This window comes from Artemia sp. Qi Xiang Cuo, chromosome 15 (genome assembly GCF_049724085.1).
Source record: "Artemia sp. Qi Xiang Cuo chromosome 15, ASM4972408v1, whole genome shotgun sequence".
NCBI lineage: Eukaryota > Metazoa > Arthropoda > Branchiopoda > Anostraca > Artemiidae > Artemia > Artemia sp. Qi Xiang Cuo.
Window position 1 is genome coordinate 18,911,964 of NC_142808.1, and position 15,843 is coordinate 18,927,806.

Genomic DNA, 15,843 nt, shown 5'->3' on the forward strand with positions numbered 1-15,843 from the left:
GAATTTTACCCCCACCCCTATAGCCTATACCAATTTAGGTTATATATTTGCACATTAGGGGGGTGGGGGTCAAGTTTAAACTTATCATCCCATTTACATCAGAAATAAAATTTGCCCCCCCCCCTAATGTGCAAATATATACCCTGAATTTGTATATATAGCAGTGAGGGTAAAATTCATTTGTGACAAAAATGATTATTATATTTAGAAAGAGCATAAAAAAAGGCATCAAGCAGTATATTCACTTTATTTGTAAGTCAATAATATGATTTGGTAAAAATTTACCAGTAGGCCTATAGAAAACCATATTTTAACCAAGATGGGCCCAAGATCACAGAAAGCCTCTATTTAACTGGATATCCTAGGAACTTTTGCTGTCCTGTTCTAAGCCAGCTTAAGCACTTTGTGTAGACTTGAAAAGATGTGTTATTCCTGCCCTGACCCTAGGACCATTGCTTTTCCTGAGGGCATAATAAATTAGATGGTTTCAAGAATATGAAAATTACAACTTTGAATGTTAAAATATTAAACAACAACTATCAGATCAGCATTTTGACTAATAAATTCTAATGCTTCAGACTAGACTTATTAGGAGTTTCAGAAACTCATCCCAGGGATAAAAAACATGAAATTAGGTGATTTAGAATTAATTTACTCAGGCAGGAAAGATAGGGTGCATAGGCAGGAAGTAGGGCTCATGATGAATGAGGAAGCTGCCTAGTATTATTTAGGGTAAAAAAGTATTAATAATAAAATGCTAGTTGCTCATTTTATGGCTAAGAAGTGCATGATATCATTCATAGTAGTATATGCCCCTGCATAACCAAATGATGGAGATAGTAGTGACTCAGATGAATTTTACTTAAAGTTATAGGAACCAATAGACAGGGTTCCAGGTAAAAATATGGTATTTTTATTAAGGGATTTCAATGCACAGGTCAGTAGAAATTGAGATTGATGGTATTCTATCTATACTTTTACTGTCCAGTTCTAAGCCATCTTAAGCACTTTATGTAGACTTGAGAAGATATGTTAATTCCAACTTTGGACCATTGCTTTTCCTGAGGCCAAAATAATTTCAATGATATAAAGAATATGAAAATTGAAAGTTGGAATGTTACAACATTAAAAAAATAACTCAATTAAATATAACATTTTGACTGACAAATTCAGACAATTCAAAGTGGACTTATTAGATGTTTCAGAAGCTCATATCCCAGGGGTAGGAAGCATAAAATTAGGTGATATATAATTTATTTACTCAGGAAGGATAGGACACATAGACAGGGAATAGGGCTCAGGATGAATAAGGAAGCTGCTAAGCCTATTTTATGCTGGGAATGTATTAATAATAGAATACCAATTGTTCACTTCATGACTAAAAAGTTCAGGGTATCAGTTATTGTAGTATATGCCCCTGTAGAACCAACTGATGGAGATACTAGTGACTCAGATGAATTGTACTTACAATTACAGGAGCAAATAGACAGGGTATCAGGTAGAAATATAGTGTTTTATTAGGAGATTTTAAGGCCCAGGTCATTAGAAATAGGGGTAGATGGTAGCCTAGGCAAATTTGTTGTAGGAAAAGAAGATAGTAATGGTTACAGGCAGCTACAATTTTGTAGGTACAACAATCTAGTTATAACAAATACAGTATTTTGTCATAAAATGGCCCATACGTTAACATGGTATTCACATGATTGTGAGACAGCTAACCTTATTGATTATGTTATTGTAAACTGAAGACTAGCATTATTAATACAAGAAACTATGGTATGGTATATAGGAGTGCTGTTTATGTTGAAAGTCAAGATCACCATCTAGTAGTGTCTAGGGTTGACTTAAGGCTGAAATTTATGAAGGTTATTTCATAAATTTGACTTATTTCACTACCTTCTGGGAAGCTTTCACATAGGTAGACTTCAGGATAAGAATTTGAGAGAAATTTTCATGGAACAGTTGAATGCTAAATCTGAGAGTCTGAGATTTGACATTGCAGAAAATGGATGGAATAATTTTTGGAAAATAGCTTAGTTTGTGAAATCAGTGATGCTGTCTTGGGCAGAAAGTTAGAAATGCATCTAAGAATATTAGTGAAAATTCTTTATGTTTAATAGAGAGGAGGAGGGGCTTATACAAGAATTATTTGGGTGATGGAACATATGAAAATTAGAGGAATGTAAAGACAGTTGAGAAAGCTTTAAAATTTGGATTAAGGAGGTTAAAGTTGAGAACATTTATAAAATTGTCAGAGATCTAGAAGATACAGTCTGATGGCATAATAATAAAATATTGTTCTGGCATGCTAATATATTGAGAGAAAATAGTTAATCTGGACTTGCATCTGTTAAAGATAGGAATGGGGCAACAATTAGTGATAAGGAAAGAGTAAAAGAGGGATGGGCAGAGCATTTTGAGATTGTGCTAAACTATGATAGAGTTACAGGAAAAGATATAGAAAAGCTTGTAACACTTTGGAGATGAAGGAAGATTGATTTTGTGAGGGATCATTAGTGCCAGCACTAAAAGGATTAAGAAATAATAAGGCCCCAGGTCCTGATAGTGTGGTAAATGTTTTTTTTAAACATGGTAGATTTGAGTTTAGAGATAAGCTACTGAAGATTATGAATATGATGTTGAAAAAATGGGAAGTACCTAGCAGTTTTAGAAACAGATTCTATGGTAAGTTCTGGAGTAATATTTTTTGGTAAAGGAAATATATTTGGGTTATTTTTTGTCAGAAGGAGTTTTGAAAATCTCCATTGAGATATATCTCAGAGGGGGATTGATCTTCCACTTGGCTGATAAGCATATATAAACAGTTGACAAAGACTTGAATGTCATTATCACCAGGACTGAATAAAGTACTATTTTAATCCTGAAAAAGTTGGATATAATGAAGAATCTCTGGACCTTTTGTTCAATATCAGCACTTACAAGCCTATTCATTCTGATCCAACCAATAAATTCACCCAGTAAGCACAAATGGATCCAGGAAATATATAGACCAAAGGAAATATTACTCCACAGATGTATGCTATATTTTATTGTAAATGTTGCTGTGCTCCTACATTTTGTGGTTTTTGAAAAAAAACTTGAAGAGAAGTCTCCTTTACCCTCCATTCTTCTAGCCCTCCAGCTGCCAAATTGGGAAATAATTACAGTTCTCTTTGTAGTGTATTCTATTTTTCTTTGCACTAGTGTGTTTTTACCTCAATGCATTGGTCAATTTTATTGTGAAGACTATTTCTAACTGTTGTGGATTGGCTTTTCTACAGTGTTGAAGATATGTTTTTGCTAGAGTGACTAAAGTTAGCTTTCTTTTGGGTGTATAGACTGTGTTGGAATAAATATAAAAATTTTTCATTGATATTTTATCCAATAATTATCTGGGTGGCACCCATAGCAAACTGGGCATTTGCTCACAAGTGGATACTTTTGGGGGGCTTGATTGGTGTCTTAATAAGATATTTTTGCAGAAATCACTATCACAAGCCTAGATAGGTCAAATGCATATTTTGGACTAAAGAAAAACAAACAAAATAGGTCATTAATAACTAAATATAATTAAAAACAACAACACACTTAGAATTGGCTAGAGGAGCATTGACAGAATGACTAATTCATTCATTTACCTTTGTGTAAAACTGTCATTTTATCAGATTTGTCAAAAAAAAGTATGTCTTTATTTCTAAGGTTTGCTAGACTGCATAACTTACATCTCCAACAATTATGTCTTTTGTTTCCAATTTTGTATTCTCAATTCCTTTATCATTTCAAATATTTATGGTCTACCATTGCCGGTACTGTAATTGGCTTCCCTCTTTAGAATGATGTTCTGTTATCTACCTTTGCCCACCAATTGCATGACTAGCCCATCCTAGTTCTTGTAAAAAAGAATGTGTGATGTAATATATAGATCAGACACATCAACTGACACATTTGATTTGTCAACTCCAGAAGAACTATTTCATATGAATGTTTGGTATCGGACAGAACTGTTTTTAATTTATTAGTTCTAGTCATTCATTTCTAAATGGAATGAAATACACAGAGCAAGCTGTGTTCAAATCTGTTTTTCTTATACCTTTGAGGATTTGTGACATGAGTAAAGTTTCTATATACTTAATGCCTTTTGAGAACTTGTTTAGTAAATTTGTTGGTATTTTTATCTATAAGATAAATTTTGCAGTTTTGATAATTCAAGTCTACTTCACCTTTTGCAGCTTTTATGGAGGATTTGTGTATTCAATCTGCATGCAAATTGTACTCAGCTATTTTTTGCTTGGTACTAATTTCAATATGAAAAAGTATTGCTTGGTAAATTTAGGATATATAATTTGGGTGCAGTAAAGACTTTATTGTATGTCAAATGGGAGAGGTAGTTGTCACCAAGATTGGTCCAACACATCTCAAAGGGTTTATTAAAAAATTTTAGCATAAGAACATGCCATTTATGTGTTTTAGACTTGCTGTCCTGGAACATGAGTAAATTTTTCTGTAATGATAGTTTGCTACCTAAAATATTAATATACTGTTCCATGGCTATTCAGTGCTCTTTTCAAATATAATGCTCGCCACTGTTGTAATTGAGCACTGGAATCCCTCCTTCAGTGCCTGGATGTAGTCCTGGGCTGAAAAAGTTTGCTGAATTTACTGATTCTTTTGTTATGTAAAAGTTTGCTGATTTTTTCTTCAAATTTGCATTATTTGGCATTTTGTGCCAATTACTGAGGAAAAATAAGTATATAAAATGCATACCAACATAATGAGCAAACTTTTGAGCATAGCCTGGATTGTACTGAGGTATAAGAAGGGTGGGGGATGGTACATAATTGTTACAGCTATGGTTATTATTCTGGAAAGAACAGTGAGTGAAAAATCGAATGGTATATTTATCTTTGAGCCAGAAAAATAATCATCTTTCTGAAAAAATTACCAACAGATCATCTGATATCCCTTCCTTTAAAGCTATAACCAATCTAAAAATTGTAAAACAGGATTTTGAACCAAAACATTAAAATTTTGTATGAAGCTCTTATTTTTGGAAAATTTTGATTTTTTTTTTCAATTTTTATAAGCTTAAGTTTTTATAATTTTTCAGAAAATAACAAAGAATTGGCTTTGTCATTGTCTTGGCTTTCAGAATATATAATATGGAATATACATATATACATAGAATATAGAATAAAATAGTCAATAGAACACTGAGTGACAAATCGAAGGGTACACATATATTTATTTTTGAGCCAGAAAATTAATCATCTTTCTGAAATAAATTACCAACAGATCATCTGATATTCCCTCCTTTAAGGCTATTACCAATCTAAAAATTGGTGTAAGGATTTTGATCTGAAATATTTAAATTTCTTATGAAGTTCTTCCTTTTTGAAAATTTTTGCAAATTTTGTCTTTGCTACTTCTGATCTTTTTTTTACTTAGCAATTTTTCTGGCTATTTTTCTAAATTTTGATAATGAATTCCAATTTTCTAATGGAAAAATTTCATAATGTTTTTCATAAATCTTTAATAATCTCCAACTATAGTCTTTGAGTGAAGAAATTTTTGCTTTTAGGTTAACTTATGTAATTTCTTGCTTTTAGGTTAACTAATGTAATAATTTTCTTAATTGTATTTCTAGATTTTTCTAATGAATTTTAATTTTTAATATAAATCTTCTATAATTTTGTCAATTTTTTTCTAGTTTCAATTTTGTTAATTTTCCCTGATAAGTGGAAAATACTTTGATCTTTTTAAATCAGTTTTCTGATTAGCTAGTTTTTCTATTTATATTTCAAGATTTTTATTTTTGAAATGGAATTCCCATAATTTGTATGATATTTAAATGTGAGACTTTTTTTTGACAGTTAATCTTTGAGCAAAGGAAATTTTGGCTTGTTTTAGGTTACATGGTAAAGCTTGCAAGTATTGAATCTCAAAGAGATCATAATGGTTGTTGAAGAAATTAGCAAAAGAAAACGATCAAGATCTTTTTCCATTGGATCTTGTAAAAAAGATGATCTTCAAACAAAATATTGGTCACTCTTATTTGAAAATTTAAGAAGAAGTGTTGATGAAATTTACTCTGTTTGTGAGTCTGGAGAATGTGTTGTTGAATGCAAGGTATGTATTTTTACGCAGGTGGTTTTCTTGAAGAAAACAATTTTTTTCTTTTCTGGTAGAAGAGTAGAATGTACAGTATGTATAAAAAATAATTAGTCCCTACAGTAGGAACAGGTTGGAAATATGAAGGAAATAAATCCAGTCCTTAGGATCAGGTTGGAATAAGGACACAGCTAAGTAATTTTTCTAAGAGTAAGAGTGATGGAAATAAAGTGAAGCACCTTAAATTTATTTATAAGTAGTAATGTCTTCATTAATAATGTCTTCTTTGTATTGGTCAGATTCAAGGACAGGGGTGGGGGGGGGGAATATGCAAGGGGCTAGGACTCAAAATGAAATTTTTATTGCTTTTCTTCTTTCTTGGGTTGGGGGGGGGGGGGCGATCTTTTAAAGGGTTAAATTGTCTTCCAAAATGTTAAACGTTTAAGACTTGTCATCCAGTTTTGTATTATTATTATTATTATTGTTTCTCCCATAAATACGACAATTGAGTAGTAATTAATATATAAAAAATTCTAACCATGTCAACATAAAATAAACTCAAAATGACAAATGTGACAAAACTACGTCCAAAATAAGAAAAAAAAAATGATGCATGTGAATTCGGATTTTTTCAAAACAATAAGATAGATTTCTGATGTTATTAATTTGAAGAAATTTTCCCACAAGATAAGTTTTTCAAAGAAAAGTAAAGAATTCTATTAAGCCAAGAATGAGCAAAAATAAAGTCAAATAATCTTCCAAGCGTAAAACTGCCACAAATCACTATCAATAAATAAATAAACAATAAGTAGAAAAACAGGGAAATTTTTATACAAGACATTGGAACGCAACTCTAAATGAATATTTCGACTCTATATCCAAGGGCTGTCCTCAGCAAAACAAACAAAGAAAAAACCAATATAAAAGAAACTCACATTAAAATTTGATCATTAACACTGAAAAAAGTGTGGTCTTTGTTGCTATTCAATAAATAAACGAAACTCAAAACGAACAGAAATTACAATAGATAGTCAAGTCAGACTCACAACAATCAAAAAGTAATATGAGTAGGGCTGATAACCCCCTATGCCTTCTCAAGACCAGAACACAATTTGCACTTTACTGAAAAAAAAGAAACAAACATTTGACTGTGGAGTGTCAGTTTAATTAACATATACTGACATTTCTTCCTTCAGCTTTTGATAATTTTTCATTTATGAAAGTAAGAAAGGTGAAAACATTTCAAACGTATGTTTTGTTTTCAGTAAAGCGCAAATTGTGTTCTGGTCTTGGAGAGGCATAGGGGTTATCAGCTCTCCTCATGTTAATTTTTGCTCGTTTTGAGTTTCATTTATTAATTATTAGATGCATTTTGGGAAAATACGAGGTGTGTGGGGGGATGTTGGATCACTCTTAATCTTAGAAAGGGCACTAAAACGTTTGATTGCGAATCCAATGAGCCCCTCGGAAGTTTATACGATCAATCTTTCTATATATACCTTATATGCCCCAGGGCATAACTTACAACTCTTACCCAGAGAGCTGTGGGGGGGGGGGTTGTCATCCTCAAATCCATAATTTCCAGACCTTCCAATTAGGTTGAGCAAGATGGCTATCTCAAAGTTTTATTGGATGTGTTTGGGAAAATGGTGGGCGTGGGAGGGGGGTGAGTTGCCCTCCAATCACTTTCAACAATTAAAAAAGCCACTGGCCCTTTCAATTTCCAATTGAATGAGCTGTTTTCGAAGTTTTTACAACAACAAATGGCCACCTCAAAATTTCTATTAGATGCATTTCGGGAAAATACGAGGTGGGGGGATATTCACCCTCCAATCACTCTGAATTTTAGAAAGGACACTAGAACCTCTGATTACCAATCCAATAAGCCCCCTTGGAAGTTTATACAATCATCCTTTCTATATATACCTTATATGCCTCCAGGATATAACTTACAACCCTTGCCCTGACTGCTGTAGGGGGGTTGTCATCCTCAAAGACATAATTTCCGGACCTTTCAACTGCGTTGAACTAAAGGGCTATCTCAAAATTTTGATTGGATGTATTTGGGGAAATAGCAGACGTGGGAGGGGAGTTAGTTGCCCTACAATCACTTTTGACTATTTAAAAGAGCTCTAGCGTTTTCAATTTCCAATCAAATGAGCTCTTTTTGAAGTTTCTATGACAACGAAGGGTCATCTCAAAATTTCTGTCAGATGTATTTTGGGAAAATACGAGGTATGGGGGGTATCCACCCTCCAATCACTCTGAATCTTAGAAAGGGCACTACAACATCTGATTTCCAATCAAATGAACCCACTCCAGAGCTTTTACATTCCCCCTTTCTATATATACCTTATATGCCCCCAGGGCATAACTTATAACCCTTGCCCTGAGGGCTGTGGGGGGAGGGGGGAGGTTGTCATCCTTAAAGACATAATTTCCGGACCTTTCAACTACGTTGAACTAAAAATTTTGATTGGATGTGTTTGGGGAAATGGTGGGCATGGGAGAGGGGTCAGTTGCCCTCCAATCACTTTTGACTATTAAAACAGGCACTAGACTTTTCAATTTTTAATTGCTTGAGCTCTTTTTGATGTTTTTACAACAATAAATGGCCATCTCAAAATTTCTAGATGCATTTTGGGAAAGTACGAGGTGTGTGTGTGTCGGGGGGGGGGGAGTGTATCCATCCTATTATTTATTATATTTTAGTTTGATACTTCAAGGGGTGTGAGCGGAGGAGAAGTTGTGTTAAATCTATTGTTATTTGATGGCGATTCGGGGTGGAAATTGGAGAGGACAGGGGGCCACGCTGTATTTAGAGTGTGCAATTATTACGGGCCCAAACGTGCATCAATGCACAAGGAACTGAGTTAAGTGTTTTTTTGTTTTTTTTTGAATTAAAACCCATATTGAACTTGAACCTGAACTCATTACTCAAAATTTTTAAAAGGGCACTTAGACTTCTGATTAGCAATCTAATGAGCCCCCTCCGAAGTTTATATGATCACCCTTTCTATATAAACCTTAAATGTCCCCAGGGCATAGCTTATTACCCTTGCACTGAGGGCTGGGGGGGGGTGTCATCCTCAAAGACATAATTTCCGGATATTTCAACTACGTTGAACAAAATGGCTATCTCAAAATTTTGATTGGATGTGTTTGGGGGAATGGTGGGCGTGGGAGGGGGGTTAGTTGCCCTCCAATGACTTTTGACTATTAAAAAGGGCACTAGCCCTTTCAATTTCCAATTAAATGAATCCTTTTCGAAATTTCTACGACAAATCCTTTGACATGGAGTGCCCTGGTCTAAAAAAATACATTGTGTCCACATTGCTCTTGACTTAGGCAGCGCTATTGCGCTGCATATGATTCTTCCTATGATGCCAAAAATTGCAAAATGAGAGCTGGGGAGGTTAATTCAAATAATTTGTAAATTAAAAGTAAAAAAATAAAAATAAAATCATTTTTTTTCTTTCACATCTTGGAAAATATCAAACAAAAACTATCTATGTTTTTTTAAAATAAAAGCGTAGTATATGAAGCAATTAAAAAAAAGCACAGAGTCAGTATAAACAGCAGTATAAGGAAAAATACAGTTCAGTATAGCAACAATATAGTACAAAAGCAGTATAAGAAAGTAAAAAAAGGATTCATGTGAATTTCAGATTTTATAGAAAAACTAAATAGATTTCTAATGCTATTCTTTTTATGATTCCAGAAATTGCAAAGTAAGGACCTTATTGTTATTTTCAAGTAGTTTATCGATTAAAATGAAAAAAAAATTGGTTTCATTTTTTTCACATCTTGGAAAAAATCAAACAAAAATATATCAGTTTTTTTTATAATAAAAGTGCAGTACATGGAAGATTAATATAATTTGTTTTTTGTCAATTTGACCAGTATTTGGAAAAAAAAAGTATTCTCCAATTTCCATTCTATAAATTCTGCTTCCTATAAGGCGCAAAACCTGCTTTAGAGATTTTGTTTCACAAAAACAGTAGCTTCTCATATCTAATACTATTACAGTTTTTCCAATACTATCCTTCTATACTATTCTATTTTTTTTTATACAATACTATTCTATTTTTATTATGCTACTCTATTTATACTATTCTACTATATTTATTAATTCTATACTATTTTGTTTCCTATACTATACTATTCTATATACTATACTCCCCTACACTATTTTATTCTATACTTCTATAGTATTACTATACAATATCAATCCTATTTTGCCAAAAATTGAGCTAAAATAAAGATGGGGATTCATCTTAAGATTTTCCATGTAGTTTCTAACTTTTTACATATCATTTATTTAAAAAAAAACCCTGAGAACGTGCAAATATTTTTCGTAGAAGGGAGAGAGGACCTTAAAAAAATATTTTTATCATTAAAGTGTAATGCTTTTCTTGAGCATAAAGTAGTTCGATATATTTCTGTGTGTTAGCTATTCTAAGGGGAAAAGAAGGGGACGGGCCCCTTTGACGTACTGTTGTTAAGCAAGACGTTTTCTTATTAACAGAGTATCAAAGTCAATCTTTTGGAGGACTGATTATAAAAAATGCTTCTGTAGGTTAGTCTAGCAAAGACTAGAATCATAGTTTTTGATAAAATCATTGCAGTATCCTAAAAGTGACACATTTCAGATACTGTAAGTTCTTTTTTGTTTATTATTTTTGTACTGGTAACAAAAAACAGTGTATTAAATGGGGATACACCTTAGCATTTCCCATGTAGTTCCCAACATTTTATATATCACTTATTTTTTTTTTTAAAACCTTCTAACGTGCAAATACTTTTCTTAGGAGCGAGAGAGAAGCTGAAAAAGATGTTTCTGTCATTAAAATGTGTATTCTTTTTTCTGAGCATAAAACAGTTTGACACTTTTGTATGTGTTAGTTATTCTAAGAGGAAGAGAATGGGATTGTTAAATTGCCCGATTTATGTGCCGTTGTTAAACACGACGTATTTCTTATAAAAAAGAGTATCAAACTCAAACTTTTGGAGGGCTGATTATGAAAAAAGTGCTTATGTAGGCTAGTCTAGCAAAGACTAGATCACAGTTTTCGATAAAAGCATTGCATTACCCTAAAAGTGACAAATTTCAGATACTGTTTCTTTGTTTATTATTTCTTTGTTTTTGCTCTTTCTTTGTTTATTATTTCTTTGTTTTTGCTCTTTCTTTGTTTATTATTTTGGTAACAAAACAGTGTATTAATATATCATCTTCAAATGAAAACACTTATGGGTATATGCTCTTTGTATGAGAACTTGGAATTTTATTTCTGAGTATTGCCTCATTTTTGAAAGTTTGGCTTTTTTTTTATAAAGTGTAAAATGTAGTTTGTTCAGGAAAGCTTTGTAATGAAACTTTTTATATCAAATTCATAAACATAATCATGACTTTAGGACTGAGAGTCTTTGCTTTGCAATGTTTGATGCCTTTGTATTATTTTTTGGTGTTTGACAGCAAAAAAAAAAGACAAAAAAATACTATGCACAAGGTCTAACCGTGGCTGTTAGAACACAAATTAATGCCCATTCATTTTATCTTACAAAGTTGCCTTTTTGGTAAATCCATATCAGATCAACACAACCCACAACCCGGCATTTTTAGACTCACATGACATTTTGTGCACTTATGGTAGGCTATAAAATATCCCCTAGAAATTACCCTCCCCTTTGAAAAATCCCCACCTCCTCCGTGCCCGCGGAAAATTGCGGAAAATTCCCCACCTTGGGTGTCAGAAAGTTTTCCCGTCGAAGTACCTTTTTTTTCTTTTTTTAGTTTAATTTCAATAAAATAAAGTCAAGCCACAAGTCAAAACCAAGAAAATATAAGATGGAAATAACTCCTTATTTCAAATAAGCAAGCAAATTAGTTTTTTTAACCTTTAGCTTACCCTGCTATGATACATAACCCCTAGCCTCCCAAAATACAAAGAAAAGAATTAAAAGAAATAAAAATATAAAAATAAGTATTATAGTATATTCTACACTATATATTCTTCTTGTATTTTGTTAAACATATTCCCCATTTATATAGGCAATACATTCTAGAATGACTTCATTTCCTATGAAAAGAATATTCCGGTGTTACTTGTTTGAGGGGGGGGATGTTCTGGGGAGAATTTTCCGCCTGGGAAAACTTTCTGGGGAGAGGAATTGTTCGCGGAGGGGGGGGAATAGCCAAACATCATTTTTAGAGCCACAAATAAATTAGGATTCAATCTATATGTGCCAAAAAATGTATAGCTGCATATGGAGGTGTTTTTGATTAAAGATTAATCAAAAAGTCTTTGATATGTTCCCGGTTTTTTCCTAATTTTAAAGATATATTTGGGAGTGTGTAAGTTTCCACTTAACTAATTTAAAGAATTGGATTTCATTTTTGCCTTCCTTCATGCTTTTAGTGACAGGAAGATCTAAGTGACGTGTGAAAAAGATAATACGCCTAAAAGCTTTAACAACAACAACACAAAAACAGCAACAAAAGTTGTATTAATATCACTCCTGAACCTTTAAACTTTACTTTTTAGGTAGTCTAATTTCGCCAAACAAGCAAAGTTTTATAAACTACAGATAATGAAAAAATATTGGTTGGATTCCCAAATTCAGCCTAAATTTTTAGAACGACAAATTTTATTTCATGTAGCAAGTGAAGTTCCCAGTTTTGCTGAAAAGCTTTGATTTTTACTTGAAAAATCGGATTAGAATTTTGTGAAAAAAAAATTAAACTTATTTTTATAGGCTGGCCAAAATCCCGTGTTTTGCGAAAGGGTAAAATTTAAGTTTATAATCTATTTATAAACTCTAGGAGGTCGAATGGATATTTGGCTTATAAGTTCCCAGTTTTGCTAAAAGTTTCGAATTTTGCTTGAAAATTCGCAATAGAAACTTGTTAAAAAAAATTAAAGCTAATTTTTTAAACTGACCTAATCCCATGTTTTGCGAAAGAGTAAACTTTAAATAATTACTTTGCCTATTGGTGGTAAAAAAAAAGAATAATTAAATAAAAATCATACTTCCAACTTTAGCACATAAATGTATTTTTCCTGGTGTTTTTATACATTGTTTTCTGTTTATTTTTGAGCGAGTTGTATGTTTATCATTATAACTTTATTTAAATTCTGTTGTAGCAGATAGAACAATTATTTTGCTGGTAAATTCTCAGTTCTGCTAAAAGGTTTCCAATTTGCTTAAAAATGTGCATAAAAAAACTGTTAAAAATCAGGCCTAATTTTATAGGGTAGCCAAAACACTGTATTTTGTTGAAGAGCAGGAAAAAAGCAGAATCGTATCTTTAACTTTAGCATAAAAGCAATTTTTTCCCTTTTTTTATGAGGAATTAAGCTGGTTCGAAAGAAGTTTTTGCCTCTTTAGAATCCAAAATTCCAAAATCTTGCAAAAAAGCAAATTAATTATAATAATAATAAAAAAAGATTGTGAATAAAATACGGGCAATGTAAAATTATGATTTTAAAACTCATCATAAAAAGTTAAATTAAAATTGCATATTTTAGTTCTTTAGCCAAAAGCTGTATTTTTTTCAGTATTTTAAAAGATGTTTTGTTATATTTTAGGAGATAGTGGCACTATTAGAAACCTACACAAACGATTTCAAGTGTTTGATAAAACATTTACAGTCAAAGAAAGACTTTGACAGCTCTCACATTTTGAAGAGACATAATCGACCCGCTTGGGATTTCAAAAAGTCTGCTCCTGTAAGTGTGTTTCTCTTCTCCCCTTAGTCAATTGATTTTGTGCATACTATGAACTATCTAGGTGTGTCGATCTTGTTAGATTTAAAATGTATTCGCGCTGCTCTTCTTGAGTATTTTCATTCGAAGATTGGAAGCGTTCATGGAACGCTTATAAGAGCTAAGGCTCTATAACCGTACTCTGTTGGCCCACCTTTATAGTACGTTTGTGATCCCATATGTACTATACGTTATCGAGGTTTGTTGATTTCGCTATATTTAAAATGTGTCTGTGCTTCGTTTCTTGAGCATTTTCATTCTAAGATTAGAAGCGTTCATAGAATGCTTCTAAGAGCTAAGGCTCTGTTGGCCCACCTTTATAGTGTGTTTGTGATACCATATGTACTATGCGTTATCAATGTTTGTTGATTTTGCTAGATTTAAAATGCATCCGTGCTTCGTTTCTTGAGTATTTTAATTCTAAGGTTTAGAAGCGTTAATAGAATGCTTACAAGAGCTAAGGCTCTATAACCGTGCTCTGTTGGCCCACCTTTATAGTGTGTTTGTGATACCATATGTACTATGCTTTATCAATGTTAGTTGATTTTGCTAGATTTAAAATGCATCCGTGCTTCGTTTCTTGAGTATTTTAATTCTAAGATTAGAAGCGTTAATAGAATGCTTACAAGAGCTAAGGCTCTATAACCGTGCTCTGTTGGCCCACCTTTATAGTGTGTTTGTGATACCATATGTACTATGCGTTATCAATGTTTGTTGATTTTGCTAGATTTAAAATGCATCCGTGCTTCGTTTCTTGAGTATTTTAATTCTAAGATTAGAAGCGTTAATAGAATGCTTACAAGAGCTAAGGCTCTATAACCGTGCTCTGTTGGCCCACCTTTATATTGTGTTTGTGATACCATATGTACTATGCGTTATCAATGTTTGTTGATTTTGCTAGATTTAAAATGCATCCGTGCTTCGTTTCTTGAGTATTTTAATTCTAAGATTAGAAGCGTTAATAGAATGCTTACAAGAGCTAAGGCTCTATAACCGTGCTCTGTTGGCCCACCTTTATAGTGTGTTTGTGATACCATATGTACTATGCGTTATCAATGTTTGTTGATTTTGCTAGATTTAAAATGCATCCGTGCTTCGTTTCTTGAGTATTTTAATTCTAAGATTAGAAGCGTTAATAGAATGCTTACAAGAGCTAAGGCTCTATAACCGTGCTCTGTTGGCCCACCTTTATATTGCGTTTGTGATACCATATGTACTATGCGTTATCAAGGTTTGTTGATTTCGCTATATTTAAAATGTGTCTGTGCTTCGTTTCTTGAGCATTTTCATTCTAAGATTAGAAGCGTTCATGGAATGCTTACAAGAGCTAAGGCTCTATAACCGTGTTATGTTGGCCCGCCTTTATAGCACGTTTGTAATCCCATATGTTCGTAGTGTCTTTACAAGTACGCGAAGTTTTTGCTTTTAATTACAATTTGCGCTCGTAATCGAATGATTGCCGGTAGATATAGGGCATCTGACCCAAGTTTCGCTGCATCGGTACGGTTTATATTTTTTTTGTAATTCGCTGGATCCATATAACAGTTTTTTTTCAATGCGATTGTGTGAATCGTTTTCAACGCGATTGTGTGAATGTCAAGCCACCTAGGTACTCCTTTGATGGGGAGAAAGTAAGCCCCGTATAATAAGCTTAAAACGATTCTACGAGGCCCATAGAGGCTGTGATCGTTATGTTGTTGTTGTTTTTTTTCTTGGTACTCCACAGTGTACCATTTTTATGTTTCAAGGGCATAATAATAGATATTATCATTATTATTAGTGGATAAATTTGTAGTTTGGAGGGTAGTATCATCAGTAGAGGTGCTTGAGGTGGTTTATTTTGAGAAAAAAGAAGCAATTCAGATTTTAAGTTGCAAATGATTTTGACAATTAATTTATTAATAATTAATTGACAATTAATCCGCCATTCAGGGAAGTTATTCTGATCTAAATCTAAATTTTTTATCAT

The 15,843-nt window shown here is 32.7% G+C and overlaps 1 protein-coding gene across 1 annotated transcript in view; it reads left to right on the forward strand.

Annotated features, from left to right (window-relative positions):
• ssp3 (SCAPER domain-containing protein short spindle 3) overlaps nucleotides 1-15,843 on the forward strand; it is a 221,139-nt gene that overhangs the window by 1,526 nt on the left and 203,770 nt on the right. Inside the window, exons 2-3 of the mRNA XM_089101539.1 lie at nucleotides 5,908-6,126; nucleotides 13,698-13,838. Of these exons, the coding sequence (XP_088957665.1) occupies nucleotides 5,953-6,126; nucleotides 13,698-13,838 (315 nt within the window). The 5' untranslated portion in view covers nucleotides 5,908-5,952. The remainder of the gene's footprint in view (nucleotides 1-5,907; nucleotides 6,127-13,697; nucleotides 13,839-15,843) is intronic.